Genomic DNA, 16682 nt, shown 5'->3' with positions numbered 1-16682 from the left:
CTAATCACAATCTTCACTGGACTTGAATGTGATAATAATATTTTCAGAACTTTACATGAAAGCCACTCGTGATTGTATTTTTGCAAATTCTAATGTCTGATGTCAAATCTGTTTTTCAACTGAACCGGATTAAATGTTTCACCCCACACAACACAAATGCCACATTGATGAATGTCTGGCGAGCAGCGACACCCGGGCTTCCGGCCGTCCTGCCTGGGAGCTTTTTGTTTTCCCGCTCCTTCCTCCTTTCCGCCAAATCCACCTGTTCCCCCGTGCGTACCGGAGCGGCCAAACATTCGGAAGCTTGACCAGCCTGCCTCAATTGTGTTCAACACACCTAAATCCAATTTGCGGTCTGCTAAAAGTACAGATTAGTGCATATTCTGGTTTAAATTAACGAGAACAGGAACCCCCATCTATATGCATTGTCACTACACGCTCATTCCACCCTCACATCACAAGTCAATCTCCTTTGCCAATGTTCCTCTGTCCTTTGTTTTTTTCCTGCATTGTTTCCCTTGTAGATTCCCATGTTAGATCTCATAAAATTTTCTATAAAAATTCACTACCTGCATCAGTTGAGTGTGTGTGTTTGGGTTCGAAAAAAGACCTCTGGCTATTGAGAACTCGTATCTAATTCATGTTGCAACCTTCAAATTACGAGACTAAGAAAAAAAAGGTGTCTTCACTTTGTCCTGAAGTTTTATACATCTAAAAAGGTTCCCCTTTACGAGATAAAATAGCTTTATTTATAATGCTGTAACTTAAAATTACGCTAAACCGGAAGTAACACAGGCGTCGCTTCCGGCTCATTCTTTTATCCTAAATTAATTACGTTTTTATTTAACTCATATACGCCACAGCTGCAATACAAAGAGTGAAAAATATTAAGGGGGTCTGAATACTTTGCATACCCAATGTATGTGCCCTGCGCTTGGGTGGCGACCAGTTCAGTTCTCTGGGATAGGCTCCAGCACGCCGGCGACCGTAGTGAGGATAAGCGGTATGGAAAATTGATGGATGGATTTAAAGAAGGATGATTTTTCAAAAGATCGTTTTAATAATAGTATACTGTCAGGTCATACAGACAGTTTTAAGAATCACAGAAAGATTTTTTTTTTTCCTTTTTCAAACTGCAAACTCTACCTTTAAGTTTAAAGCCACACAGCCACAATCACACACTGTAGTATATTTGTGGGTAGCTGCAGTGAGTGACGTCAGGAGCTCTGACTCCAGCTTTTACTGGCCATGTTCCACATCTGCGCCACACTCCTTGCTATTGTTGTATGTGTGTGTTTGGCTGCTTGTCTGAATCAATAAACGGCTGAAATTGCATCCGTGAGTGTGGTTCTCTTTGCTTTCCTAGAGTTGCGGCATATATGAAGCTCGCAAGTAAGTCAAATTTTGGATCGTACACAAAGGAAAAATAAAACATAAAACATTAAATATTTAAAAAATATTATTTTATTATTATTTATTATTAAAAATAAAATACAATAAACCAAGCTTGTAACTCAAAAACCCGTGAATTGGGGCACTCATAAGTTAAGGTACCATTGTACTTGATAACGTGAAACCAACAGTAAATGCATGTTCATGTTAATGACACCTGTAGGAGCGTGAGGACCTACCTGTATGTAAGACCAGGAACCCAGTCATGACCTTCTGGGTCAGCAGCAGGCCATTAGACAATTCACTGAACCAACGAGGAGCATGGTTTGAAGAGCTAAAGTAATCCCAAGAACCAATTAATTCAATGCATTTGCTATTCAAAAGATGGCACTACATTTTCTTTCAATGTCAATTAATGCTTATGCAATGCACTACATGCTTTTTACACAACGACGACTGTGTCATTCACAAACACTTTTCCACACTGATGACACAGACCTAAATCTGCCTGCTCAAGCTGTACGGACTTGGCATATTCTTCCTGTAGCAACAGTAAAAAGATGCACAGTATTTTTACACTTTTAAAAGACTACTCTTACGATGGTGCAGAATGAAGGTTGCCACCCCACTCCCCCATCTAAATAAATTCCCCCCATCTGATAAATTCTAAATAAATAAATTCCTCCCATCTGATAAATTCATAGTTGGTTAATAACCGGGTTGTTTGACAAGTCTTACCTGGCTGTGAGTATATGCAGACAATTTCCAGTCGCGTTTTCAAACATGGTTAAGTTTGTGCTTCTGAGACAGACCTCTTGCAGTGTGAATCCAAAGGCCAACAAATAGGCACACACTGTCAAGCCAAACTTCAAAACAAAGCAGCCAAGAAAGTAGTTTTGAGTCTAGGAAAAAAGGAGAAAATATTAAAAGTCAGATCAACTATGTTTTTTGGTTTCTTGACAATTTCCTCTTTTGTATTAATTCAAAACATGTTTGAAGGGGACACTGCTATTTTGCCACAATTTAACATAGTTCCGAGGTATCTTAATAACATGTTTGGGATATGCTCAGAGATGCCAACCCCTATCATCCCCTCTCAGGAACATTTTGATTCTCAGGATTGCTTGCGTCTCAGCCAAAACAATCACACGCCGCCAGAAAGACTCAAAACAACACTCATATTTTAATAATTATTAAATTAGCTTAAATTATATATGCATGATAACCAAAACCCATAAATCTTCCCGAGGACGCCTTAGCTGCCCAACAAAGTGCCTGAGGTAAAATAAATGATGTTCAGCAACGTCCAATGCATGTACAAAACACAGCATAATAGTGAATTTACAACATCAGACTGGGCCAAAGGTTCACCTTCCAACAAGGCAATGAACCTAAGCACACAGCTAAAATAACAAAGGGGTGGCTTCAGAACAACTCTGAGATTGTTCTTGAATGTCCCAGCCAGAGCTCTGACGTAAACCCAATTGAGCATCTGTGTAGAAACCATAAAATTACTGCCCACCAACGTTCACCATCCAACCTGACAGAACTGGAGAGGATCCGGAAGAAGGCAGAGGATCCCCAAATCCAGGTGTGAAAAACTCCTAAAAAGACTCATGGCTGTATTAGCCCCTCCTTGAGCCGTCACCTTATCGTGGTGGAGGGATTTGTGTGTCCCAATGATCCTAGGAGCTAAGTTGTCTGGGGCTTTATGCCCCTGGCAGGATCACCCATGGCAAACAGGTCCTAGGTGAGGGACCAGACAAAGCACGGCTCCAAAAACCCCTATGACGAGTACAATAAATGGATTCAGGTTTCCCTTGCCTGGACGCGTACGTTGGGGTTCACCCCGGTGGACGAGAGGGTAGCCTCCCTCCGCCTTTGGGTGGGGGGACGGGTCCTGACTGTTGTTTGTGCCTATGCACCAAACAGCAGTTCAGAGTACCCACCCTTTTTGGAGTCCTTGGAGGGGGTGCTGGAGAGCGCTCCCGCTGGGGACTCCATCGTTCTGCTGGGGGACTTCAATGCTCACGTGGGCAATGACAGTGAGACCTGGAAGGGCGTGATTGGGAGGAACGCCCCCCCTGATCAAAACCCGAGCGGTGTTCTGTTATTGGACTTCTGTGCTCATCAAGGATTGTCCATAACAAACACCATGTTCAACCATAAGGGTGTCCACACGTGCACTTGGCACCAGGACACCCTAGGTCGCAGTTCGATGATCGACTTTGTGGTCGTGTCATCGGACTTGCGGCCGCAAACCGGACCCCCTCTACGCCTCGGCTGCGCCTAGAAATTCTGTCCATAAAAGTTATGAACAGAATCGGTGACAAAGGGCAGCCTTGGCAAAGTTCAACCCTCACCGGAAACGAGTTCGACTTACTGCCGGATATGCGGACCAAACTCTGACTCCGGTCGTACAGGGACCGAACAGCCCGTATCAGGGGGTTCGGTACCCCATACTCCCGAAGCAACCCCCACAGGACCCCCCGAGGGACACGGTCGAACGTCTTCTCCATGTCCACAAAACACATGTAGACTGGTTGGGGGAACTCCCATGCACCCTCGAGGACCAGGTGCATTGCACCTACCCCCTCCATCATTCCACCTCTCCTCTTCCCTCTCCACTGCTCCCTCACCACCCTCCCTTGCTCTCGGTGACCTTCACTCACTGTCTACTCCCGCTGAGCACTTTGATGACGGTGTGTGGATGGGCCCTGATGGTAAACCTCGTCTCCCTCGCCGTCTATTCTTTTTTTCATGCTAAAATGACACACGGGTTAGACCATGTTTTAAAAGAGGGGTTGGTTTCTGCAGTGCAAAATCTATGGTTTGCGAAAGGGTTTTCCGCTTTTGCAGCTAACCTTTTTAAATCCTGCCTCACGTGCTTGTTTCAATTCTGGTAGACCGCGCCCACTCACCCAACAAGCAGCGCACCCACCACCTACACGATCCTTTAAACATGTAATGATGGACTTCATAGAATTAACACCCTGTGAAGGCAAGCTATACCGTCTCGTTATGGTAGACATGTTTTCAAAATGGACTGATTTCCAGCAAAACATACATCTGCATCTACGGTGGCAAAAGCACTATTGACTGAAATTAATACCAGATGGGGAATTCCTGAAAAACTGGCACTTTGGCAACTCAGTTACAACGCAGCTAACGGACAGGTTACAATTTGACCTCAAAACATATTGTAGTTACCATCCCCAGTCTGGCGGTGCAGTAGGGATGATCCTGAGGGATCGAAGGCCACGGGCATTCAATGTTGGTTTTTGGCCTTGCCACTTTCATGCAGTGATTTCTCCAGATTCTCTGAACCTTTTGATGATATTATGGACCGCAATGAAATCCTTGCAATCGTATGTTGAGGAACATTGTCCTTAAACTGTTCGACTATTTTCTGATGCACTTGTTCACAAAGAGGCGAACTTCGCCCCATCTTTGCTTGTGAATGACTGAGCAATTCAGGAAAGTTCCTTTTCTACCCAATCATGGCACCCACCTGTTCCCAATTAGCCTGTTCACCCGTGGGATGTTCCAAACAGATGTTTGATGAGCATTCCACAACTTTCTCAGTCTTTTTTGCCACCTGTCCCAGCTTTTTTGGAACGTGTTGCAGCGATAAAATTCTATGTGAATGATTATTTGCTGAAAACAATAACGTTTATCAGTTTGAACATTAAATAGCTTGTCTTTGTAGTGTTTTCAATTAAATATTGGTTGAACACGATTTGTAAATCATTGTATTCTGTTTTTATTTATGTTTAACAAAGTCCCAACTTCATTGGAATTGGGGTTGTAATATTTCCTCCATGGTGCGACTATAGATACTATACTATATGGAGCATTGCAATCAAGTGTTCCAGGGGAGCATTATCTCCCGGGTGCACTCGCAGGTCTCTGTGTGCTCGGTCCAGCAGCGGTGTATTCTCAAGATTCAATACGTCACACGTAACAGTTGCGCCACATAATCACTCACATGCTGTCCATTTTCTTTACCTTCTGGCACGCCACCTATCCTGATATTCTGCCTCTTTGAACGACCTTCCAAGTCTATGCATTTTTCAGTTAGTTGTTCCACTTGTCCCGAAAGCAGCGTGACTTTTTTCTCAAACTCAACCATGGAGCTCGACGTAGTTGTGGCCGAGTCCGCCATGTCATTTCACTTCGATGATTATCGTAATTTTACCAACTTGGCTGGAGGAGCCACCGACATGCACGTCTTCACCCTATCATAGCCAACAGGAAGTCGTTATTATCTGTTTGTGCTGCACAGGCATTTTCTAGGTCCTTTATTAGCAGACACATCAAGCTAGTTTTACATAACAATTTGAACCCACTGCGTTAAAAGAGCTCAGTTATAGACAGAAATGTCCCAGGAGAGCCGTCGCTAGGTTTTGACATGTGGGGTGGCTTAGAACCCCACCCCCCCAAATGGGGGAATGAAACATTTCCAAAAATGAAAAGGGGTATTGTATTGCCGGTCTCATATTGTGAATCTTACTTTCCGTAGACCTGGGGGGTGGGTGTAATTTTCAGAAAAGCACCATTTATTTTAGGGGGGGCTAAGACCATAAAATTTCGCCATAAACATATACAGTGAAACCTTGATAGAACTGACTAATTGGGGCGAGGGGTGGTCTGATATAGCCAATTGTCCGTTACATTGAAGCAGGTTTTTTTTTTAGGGCATATACACCCATATTACTGTACAGTACAAAATTGTTTTGTAGTTTTTTTTTCATGGCCTAAAACACCCAGTACAATACAAAGTTATTGTGAATAAATATTTACAAAATATAAGCCGTCACCTTATTCTGGTGAAGCGGTTTGTGTGTCCTAATGATCCTAGGAGCTAAGTTGTCTGGGGCTTTATGCCCCTGAAAGGGTCACCCGTGGCAAACATGTCCTAGGTGAGGGACCAGACAAAGCACGGCTCAAAAGACCCCTATGATGTATACAAATATTGGAAGACGTTTTCCCTTGCCCGGACGTGGGTCACCGGGCCCTCCCTTTGGAGCCAGGCCTGGAGATGGGGCTCGAACGTGAGCGCCTGGTGGCCGGGCACAGCCCGGAGGGTAACGTAGGTCCCCGTTTCCATGGGCTCACCACCTGTGGGAGGGACCATAGGGGTCGGGTGCAGTGTGAGCTGAGTGGCGGCTGAGGGCAGGGACCTTGGAGTTCCGATCCCTGGCAACAGAAGGACGTGGAACATTACCTCTCTGGTAGTGAAAGAGCCCAAGCTGGTGTGTGAGGTCGAGAAGTTCCGACTAGATATCGTGGGGCTCGGATCCACACATAGCTTGGCCTCTGGTACCAGTCCTCTCAAGAGGGGTTGGACTCTCTTCCATTCTTTCCCACGGTGAGGGACGCAGAGCAGGTGCGGGTAAACTTATTGCCCTCCGGCTCACCACCTGTACATTTGGGTTCACCCCAGTGGATGAGAGGGTAGCCTCCCTCTGCCTTAGGGTGGGGGGGCGAGACCTGACTGCCGTTTGTGCCTACGCACCAAACAGCAGTTCAGAGTACTGACCCTTTTTGGGGTCGTTGGAGGGGGTGCTGGAGAGGGCTCCTGCTGGGGACCCTGTTGTTCTGCTGGGGGACTTTGCTCAGGTGAGCAATGACAGTGAGACCTGGAACCATGTTCCGCAGTTCGATGATCGACTTTATTGTCATTGGACTGCAGCCGCATGGCTTGGACACTCGGGTGAAGAGAGGCGGGGAACTGTAAACCGACATTGAGTCCGAGTGGACCATTTTCTAAACCTCCATTTCTGAGGCAGCCCCGAACCAGTTGGTGGAGACCAGCCGTGAGGGAATCCGTCAAGCTGAAGGAGTCCTATCTGGCATTTTTGGCCTGTGAGACTCCAGAGGCAACAAATGGGTACCGGCTGGCCAAGCGGAATGCAGCTTTGGTGGTCGCTGAGGCAAAAACACGGGCATCTTGATTAGGATGCCTCCCTAGTGAGGTGTTCCGGGCATGTCCCATCGGGAGGAGACCCCTGGGATGACCCAGGACACGGTGGCGAGACTACTGTATGTCTCCTGGCTGGCCTGGGAACGGCATGGGATCCCTCCGGAAGAGCTGGATGAAATGGCTGGGGAGAGGGAAGTCCGGGCATCCCTGCTAAAGCTATTTCCCCCACAACCCGACCTCAGACAAGCGGAAGAAAATGGATGGAAATATAAAAAAAGCTTGAAAATGTTTGGAAGTTTCACATTTTATCCAAACTTAACCACGCTAGTGTGCTTGGTCATGGTGACATTGTTGACGTACAATATTCATCATAGTTGAGTCGCTTTCATGAGCCACGAGGAATTAAGGTGCTTCCTAGTTCCAAATCGGTTGCCAAAGGGAAACTGTTTGAGATTTTTTTTACTATACCAAAAATATCATGTTCCAGACTCCAAAGACTTTTGTTTTCCACAGAGTTAACACCGCAGCCATGCCGCTTTCTCTCTGGCGCTCTATGTACAACTGACAATAGATAGAACCATCATCACATGGTTGCCCCGTCAATGCCCCACATTCATCATGGCCGCCATACAGGCACGTCTTTTGGAATTGGATCTCGTCATATTGTACATCTTTGACCCGGAAATACGTCATTCCAATTCTCTGCCTGCATTGCGCCACGGCATCAGTAAACGGTGGCCAATTCTGCAACTAACAGGCTTTGTGAATTTCAAGTGAAACTACTTTTGGACACATTGTTCAGTCCCGACGGTCCGCTTTATCCGATATCCGCTATATCGGGGTCAGTTTTATCAAGGTTCCACTGTACTACAAAATATTTTTTTTGGGGGGGGGGGCTTGAAAGGCTTCAGCCCCTTTAAAGTAGGATAGCGACGCCACTTTTCTCCAGTCTCCCCTACGTCGAGATCCTACCTTCTTTGGAATAGCATCGAGATTCTTCCCGGTAGCAACAGTCATTACTGAACTATCTGAAGGCTTTCCCAGAAGTGACAAGCTGTCAAAACAATTTCAAATAACATGTTTTGGTTTTTTCATAAACATTTCAAAATAGCACTCTGAAATACAACATTGGGTTCTACCTTAGCAGTGGGCAGCTGAAGCATGAGAGCCAGAGGATGTCCGTGGTGTTCATTGGAGGAGGGAGCTGAGCTAAACAGGCTAAAAACTGCAGAGAAAACCGCTAATTTAAGGTTAACTCATTTATTGTGTAGCAAAATAAAAGTATGTCAAGTCTGTTCTCTGACCTGTATGATGACCAGACTGAGTTGGCACTGCAGCAGAAAAAGGAAGCACTTGCGAATGCCGTATGTTGTGTGTCGTGCCTGCAAGGAACTCAAACCAAAGTGAATGCAGTACAAATTAATGTATAGTGGAACCTCGATAAAACGGACCCTGATATATCAGATATCAGCTTGAACGGAACGTCGGGACTGAACAATGTGTCCAAAAAGTAGTTCCCATTTGTCACTTAAAATGCCACTGTTGTTTATTGGTGCTGTGGCACAATGCAGGCAGTGAATGGGACTGACATATTTCCAGGTCACAGATTAGCAATATGACAAGATGTAATTTCAAAAGACGTGCCTCCCATGCCTACAGTATGTGGCAGCCATGTTGAATGTTCGGCATTGACATGGCGGCTATGTGATGATCGGTCTATCTATCGTCTATTGTGCGTAAACTGCAGGCAGAGAGGAAGCGGCATGGCTGCGGAGGGCAGAAGATGCAAACTCCACACAGGCGAGGCCGGATATGAACACGGATCCTCAGAACTGTGAGGCAAATGTGCTAACCAGTCGTCCACTGTGCCGCCCTGTGCGTTTAAGGCCACGAAAAAAAACCTACAAAACAATAATTTTGTACTGTACAGTAATATGGGCGCATATGGCCTTACAAAAAAAAGTCCTTCAATGTAACGGACAATCGGCTATTTCAGACCACCCGCAATATTCCGTTCTATCAAGGCTCCACTGTACTTGTATAACCTTACTGAGAACTGATGTGTGTGTGTGTATATCTGTTTGTGTGTGTGAGTATGCTGCACCTGCTCTATGAGCTTGGTCATGCTGACACTCTCTCCTTGGTGAAAGGTCACAGAGCAGCCAAGACTATTGAGTTGCCCGGAGAGCCTCAGAGGAGACAGACCTTCGGTGCTCCTGCTGAACGCACCTCTGGTGGCATAACTGAACATCTCCCATGAACACTGGGATGGGTAAAGCGGATCCAGAGCGATGCTATCGGAGGGGCGGCACACATTATCCAGTTAACGTGATAATCGTACTGTTCATGTCAGAAAGTTGTACTGTTAAGCTCAAGTTATCCAGTTTTTACACTTTTGTGAATAATTAGTGCAAGTGTTGCCTGTTTTTAATTGTATTGTAAATGTCTCTCAATATTTGTTTAAAAGTTTGAAACTTTCAGATATAACCTATGTTGTTAAGATGTGTGCAATGTATTTTTATGTACTGTATATGTGTGCTATGTGAGGTATTGAAAGGACGACTAAGTCCATCTATCAACATACATTTCAATCATTACAATCATTGTTTGTGGCGTTTTTGTGAAGCCAATCATACCCCCACATGCTCCTATACCTGAGGTCACTCTGCAGAAAAAGGCGACTGTTGCGGAAATTGGAGGCACTTCCCAAACAGCATGTGACCTCCCTGTTCTCCTGCATGATCTTTATCATCTCACACATTGCTGAAAATAAATCACAAATGGTAACCAGTCAGTAGTCATTGTTTTGTTGGCAAATTATAATGGCTCAACAATGATTTTGAAGTTTTGTATATACAAACTGTTGTACAGCACCAAAACCCTCTCTATATATTGTGGTCATTAATCTCCCTTTGTTTGCTATCCTACTGTAATGTACATTTTTATGTTATAGAATAACTTTGCTATAACGGTATAATGGAAATTTTTGTGTTATAGTAACTCATTTCAGTTGTGTTCCTTCAATAGTAAAACCGTGGGAAGTCACACTTGGGTTAATTTGAATATAAGGGAGCGACTCCCATATGCTTAATTTGGACCTGAAAATCTGCTTTGTAAAAATCTAGCACACATTTGGAAGGAAGACCCCTTGAGACACCACTTGTAGCTACACCTCAGTGGTGACATGCTGTGTCCTCCCATGCTGTTTCCCACTTTTGGGAAACTTCATTTTCTATGCAAACTAGTTTAAAGTTCAATTCACCATTCCAAAAATGAACTAGCTCAGTTCACAGTTCATAATTCAAGATTTTGAACTAAGTTCACTGTTCCAAAAAAAATCAACTAGTGCATTGTTCTTATTTTTTTTCAATACTCTGTGTTGCTGACCCTCAAAATACTGGCATTTAATTTCCCCATGTTGCCACCCATTCAGTACACACTAGTAACCAGCTGCAGCTTTCACAAAAACGAGTAAAAATGTGTTGCTTGAATGGTCTTTTTTAAAGTGAACAACAAAAACAGGACTTTTGTCCTTAATGTGCAAACAAAAACAGGCAACATAGTATGACAGGAGCGATGGTGAAAGGAAATTGATAACTTTGCATGCCTACCAGCGCTACCCGACGATATTAAAATATCAGAATCATCTTTATTTGCCAAGTATGGCAAAAACACACCAGGAATTTGTCTCCGGTAGTTGGAGCCGCTCTAGTACAACAACAGACAGTCAATTGACAGAGAATACTTGTGGGACAAAGACATTGAAAAAAAAATAAAAATAATAACTGTCACTGAACAATAAAAGGTTGCCAGTAATCTGGTATTGCCGGTACAATATATATAAATTTTTTTGACAATTGTGCAAAAAGTTGCAGAGTCCTCTAGCAATTAGAGGAGTTTGAAATGACTAAATGAACAATAGACCGGTGCAATGACCATTGTGCAAAGGCCGCCGAGACTTCAAGGAGTGTATACAGTTTAAAGTGACTAGTAGTGTGATAATCTGGGACAATGTCGATTGTGCAAATGTTGCAGATGTTACTCAACTACTGAGTGGCCAGTATTGGTCAATAACAGATATGCAAATAGTGGAGCGTGGCGAGACTACTACAGTGAGTGCACGACTAATGTATAATTGGCCGGACAGAAATATGACAACAAACTCAAGACAAAAAATTGGCAGCATGTTGCAATGTAATTGTAAATTAACTGTTTAAGCAGTTAATGGCAAGAGGGAAGAAGTTGTTGGAATGTCTGCTTGTTTTAGTTTGCATTGTTCGGTAGCGCCTACCTGAGGGAAGGAGCTGGAAGAGGTGGTGACCGGGATGTGGAGGGTCCAATAGGATTTTGCATGCTCTTGATTTTGCATGCTCTTAGTTCTGGCATCATACAAGTCGTCAAGGGTAGGTAGGGGGGTACCGACAATCTTTTCAGCAGTTTTGTTTGTCCGTTGCAGTCGGCGTTTGTCCTTTTTAGTAGCGGCACCAAACCAGACTATGATGGAAGTACACAGGACTGATTGGATGACCGCTGTGTAGCACTGCCTCAGCAGCTCCTGTGGCACGCCGTGCTTCCTCAGAAGCCGCAGGAAGTACATCCTCTGCTGCGCCTTTTTGAGGATGAAGTTGATGTTGATCCCCCACTTCAGGTCCTGAGAGACTGTAATTCCCAGGAACTTGAAGGTCTTGACGGTTGACACAGGGCAGTTGGACAGCGTGAGGGGCAGTTGTGGCAAAGGATGCCTCCTGAAGTCCGCGATCATCTCCACAGTCTTGAGCTCCAGGTTGTGTCGGCCGCACCACTGCTCCATCCGCTCCACTTCCTGTCGATACGCAGACTTGTCACCGTCTTTGATGAGGCCGAAGACTGTGGTGTCATCTGCAAACTTCAGGAGTTTGACAGCTGGGTGCGTTGAGGTGCAGTCGTTCGTGTAGAGAGAGAAGAGCAGCAGAGAGAGGCGCCCGGTGCTGGTGGTGCGTGTAGATGAGATAGTGTCCCCCAACTTCACCTGCTGTGTCCTGCCCGTCAGGAAGCTATAAATCCACTGGCAGATGGCAGGCGAGACGCTGAGCTGGAGAAGTTTGGAGAAGAGGAGTTCGGGGATGATGGTGTTGAACACAGAGCTGAAGTCCAGAAACAGGATCCTCGCATAGGTCCCCGCACCATCGAGGTGTTCTCGGATGAAGTGCAGTCCCATGTTGACTGCATGATCCACAGACCTGCTTGCTTGGCAGGCAAACGGTATTCTATCTTTTCAGGTCTTATATTACGAAACAAAAATTCCATATTATGACAGTTTAATCGTTGTTTTAACTAAAGCATTCTGATACAATTTTTCCTGCCAAATAAAGCATTCTCTCCCATTTACAGAGTGTCCCTGAACGCACGTCGCGTATGTAAACAATGAATGACGGCCGCTCTGTATCGGTTGCCAAATACGCCGTTTATCTCAGACATACGAAGGCTCGTATATAGTGTGTTCAGAGAGGTTTTGCAATTAGAACAGCTTAAACTCTTCTGGGAAATCTGTCCACAAGGTTTAGGAGTGTGGTTATGGGAATTTATGACCATTTTCCCAGAATCGCATTTATAGGCCTGGCTATCGATCTCTGCTCTAATTCATCCAAAAGTGTTCTATAGGGTTGAGGTCAGGATTGTGCAGGCCAGTCAAATTCATTCACATCAAACTCTCTCATCCATGTCTTTATGAACCTGGATTTCTGTAATGATCTACAGTCATTTTGGAACAGGAAGGGGCCATATCCAAACTGTTCCCACAAAGTTGGAAATGTCCAAAATATTAGCGCCAGGGCTTCAGTAAAATTAACTCTGAAGGCTTCATTTTACCAAGAGATTTTGGACAGTCAAACAGTTTTGGGATTATCCCTTCCTTTTCCAAAATGTCTGTGCACCAGTTCTAAATACAAAGAGGTCATCACCAGATATTTTCGAAAAATGAGTGCCTGTTTATGAACTCGCTGCTTAGAACTATTTCTTCAGGTTCGCCTTGCTGTCACTGTCCACTGTCACTGCCTGTCCTCATTGGCTCTTGGCTGTTCCTCCACCTGTGACTGCGGGGAAAGTTACGAGGTGGTGGCGGGTGTCTCGCGAACATGTCAGAGATATTTCTACAGGGATCTGAAAACTGTCTTTGGAGGATGTGGCAAGTGTTCTGCTTTCTCGTTGCACAGTGCACTGCTCTTGGCAGGCGGCGAAAATTGATAATCGAACGCACAGATCGGTAGATACGTACCCCTTTTGAGCTGCGTGCCTGCAGGGACGCTAAGATAGGGAGGTCAAAGTCATCAGCGTATTCCATGTGTGTGGACGGCTAGCTAGCCAAAAGAACAAGGATACCAGCACATTATGCTGCATACGGTCGCACTAAAAGCTGTACAATCACAACAAGGGAAATGGGAATAACCTTCCATCCATCCATCCATCCATCCATTTTCCAGACCGCTTATCCTCACTAGTGTCATGGGCGTGCTGGATCCTATCTCAGGCGAGAGGCGCCAGCCAATGGTCGCCAGCCAATCACAGGGCACATACAGTATAAACAAACAACCATTTACACTCACATTCACACCTGTCAACCGTCGAGACCTTCAAGTTCCTGGGAATTACAATCTCTCAGGACCTGAAGTGGGCGAACAACATCAACTCCGTCCTCAAAAAGGCCCAGCAGAGGATGTACTTCCTGCGGCTTCTGAGAAAGCACGGCCTGCCACCGGAGCTGCTGAGACAGTTCTACACAGCGGTCATCGAATCGGTCCTGTGTTCTTCCATCACAGTCTGGTTTGGTGCTGCTACAAAAAAGGACAAACTCCGACTGCAACGGACAATCAAAACTGCTGAAAGGATTGTCGGTACCCCCCTACCCACCATTGAGGACTTGCACGCTGCCAGAACCAAGACAAGGGCGTGCCAAATCCTCTCGGACCGTCTGCACCCCGGTCACCAGCTCTTCCAGCTCCTTCCCCTCAGGTAGGCGCTACCGATCAACGCAAACTAGAACTAGTAGACATTCCAACAGCTTCTTCCCTCTTGCGATCAACTTCTTAAACACCTAACCTATAATTCCATTACAACAAGCTGGCAATTTTTTGACTTGAGTTCGTTGTCACATTTCTGTGGGGCCAATTATGTATTACTCGTGCACTCACTGTAGTTGTCTCGCCATGCTGCACTATTTGCATATACTGGCCACTCATGCCAGAGTAGCATCTGCTCCATTTGCACACTGATTGAGGAGTATCTGTAACATTTGCACAACCAACATTGTCCCAGATGATCGCACTACTCGTCACTTTAAACCGCATCCACTCCTTGAAGTCTCAGCGCCCTTTGCACAATGGTCATTGCACCGGACTATTGCAATATTAGTCGTTCGAACTGCTCTAAGTGCTAGAGGACTCTGCATCTTTTTGCACAATTGTTTTTTGTCAATGTCTTTATGTCCCCAAAGTGTTCTGTAAATTGACTGTTTGTTGTACTAGAGCGGCTCCAACTACCGGAGACAAATTGCTTGTGTGTTTTGGACATACTTGGCAAATAAAGATGATTCTGATTCTGATTCTACAGGCAATTTAGTCTTCAATTAACCTAACCATGCATGTTTTTGGGATGTGGGAGGAAACCGAAGTACCCACAGCAAACCCACGCAGGCATGGGGAGAACGGATTTGAACCCGCGACTTCAGAACTGTGAGGCAGATGTGCTAACCAGCCGGTCAAATGGCATCCATGACAGAATTCCAAGGCGCAAACCAGTGCTGACCAAAAAGAACAGAAAGGCTTGTCTTACTTTTTGGGGGGAAGGCTTGTCTTAATTTTGGGGGAAAATAAATAAATAAATAAATACAATTGAATGATTCCCAATAATTTTGGGACAATATTCTGTGGACTGTGTGTCTCGTTACATCGGCCTTAAATGTAACACAGCATTTCAGGAAAGAACCACCCAAAAAAACATCATACCAACGTTCAAACATGAGTTGGTAGTGTGATTGTTCTGGGGCTGCTATATTTATTCAGGACCTGTAGGACTTGCTGTGATTGATAGAACAATGAATTCAGCTCTTTACCAGAATATCCTGAAAGAGAATGTTCGGCCATCAGTTTTTGACCTCAAGCTGGTTCTGCAGCAGGACTACGATTCAAGGCACAACAGCAAGACACCCTAATGGCTTAAAAAAAAAAAAAGGTTTTGTCGTGGCTGATTCAAAGTCCAGACTTGAATCAAATTGAAATGCTGTGGCATGACCTTAAAAAGACCGTTCATGCTCAAAAACCCTCCAGTGTTGCTAACTTAAAACAATTCTAAAAGGAAGAGTGGGTCAAAATATTGCCACAGAGATGTGAAAGACTCATTGCCAGTTTTGGAAGATGCTTGTTTTCAGTTGTTGCTGCTGAAGGTGGCCCAACCAATTATTAGGTTAAGGAGGCAATTAAATTTTCACACACGGCCAGGTAGCTTTGTATATATAAATCTTGAATGCAGTTTTTAAATCCCATTTAAACACTGCATTTTAGGTACATTTGAGTTATATTTGTTTGATGATCTTGAACATTAAAGTGGGAAAACAACCAACATTTGAGAAGGGGGCAAATGCTTTTTCACAACACTGCATAAGTTGTACACACAGAAACGCAAGAGCAGCATTTTCATATTTACTCATTGTTTCAAAAATGATTGTATTCAGGCTCCAAAAACACCAGTTCCATTTGGACGAAACGTGAAAAACAAAAACTAACAAAAAACTTTGAGGATACACTCAAACTCGCGTTTGTGTAGACATGGCCTTAATCTCAAAATCTTCATGGATTTGGAATGAAGAAAATCCTTTTAAGTAGCTGAGTAACACTAATGCAAGTCCAAGACGATGCAACTTCTTCACATGAAGAAAGCACTCAAGTGCAAGCCCAGAATGACTCAACGGGACCCATTCAAACACAAAATCATTCAGTAAAGGAAGGTCTCAATAGAATTTTCTGGAAATACGTTGTTTTTGCAGAAACACACATCATGAAACAACAGTGTAAAAAACTTTAACAGAAAAATAAGACGTACAGAGGTTTAGTTTTGTTTTACGCTCCAGCGATAACTCATTCAGTAAAAGAGGACATACTGTCAGGGGTGCAGTCAGTGAAGAGCGGCACCAACAGAGGCACGTTGTCTATGTTCTTCAAATGAGGTCGAACCTGGTGAATGCCACGTGGAAGCTTTGCCTAAAGACAAATCAAGAATGAGAAGAGACATCACAAGGCAAGAAGAAAGCCCCTTGACAAAATAAGTTTGTAAAAATGGCTAAGATGGAACATTCTTTACCTATTTGGATAAGTCACAGAAATTTTAGTTATTA

The 16682-nt window shown here is 44.5% G+C and overlaps 1 protein-coding gene across 8 annotated transcripts in view; it reads right to left on the bottom strand.

The window, feature by feature from the left end:
• Positions 1-16682, bottom strand: part of tmem94 (transmembrane protein 94) — a 137482-nt gene that overhangs the window by 16405 nt on the left and 104395 nt on the right. For 5 of the 8 annotated variants that reach the window (XM_061705672.1, XM_061705673.1, XM_061705675.1 and 2 more), the window contains 8 exons: positions 16449-16548; positions 9973-10081; positions 9423-9612; positions 8623-8700; positions 8458-8543; positions 8291-8372; positions 2131-2294; positions 1632-1726 (listed from right to left, as the gene is read on the bottom strand). In XM_061705672.1, the coding sequence (XP_061561656.1) occupies positions 1632-1726; positions 2131-2294; positions 8291-8372; positions 8458-8543; positions 8623-8700; positions 9423-9612; positions 9973-10081; positions 16449-16548 (904 nt within the window). Of the gene's footprint in view, positions 1-1631; positions 1727-2130; positions 2295-5400; positions 5631-8290; positions 8373-8457; positions 8544-8622; positions 8701-9422; positions 9613-9972; positions 10082-16448; positions 16549-16682 lie in introns of those variants that run through there. The other 3 variants (XR_009770386.1, XM_061705674.1, XR_009770387.1) reach the window with 3 other exon arrangements.

Source organism: Phycodurus eques, chromosome 19 (genome assembly GCF_024500275.1).
Source record: "Phycodurus eques isolate BA_2022a chromosome 19, UOR_Pequ_1.1, whole genome shotgun sequence".
NCBI classification, from domain to species: domain Eukaryota; kingdom Metazoa; phylum Chordata; class Actinopteri; order Syngnathiformes; family Syngnathidae; genus Phycodurus; species Phycodurus eques.
Note: the sequence above shows the minus strand (reverse complement) of the source record. Positions and strands in the feature narration are given on the sequence as shown.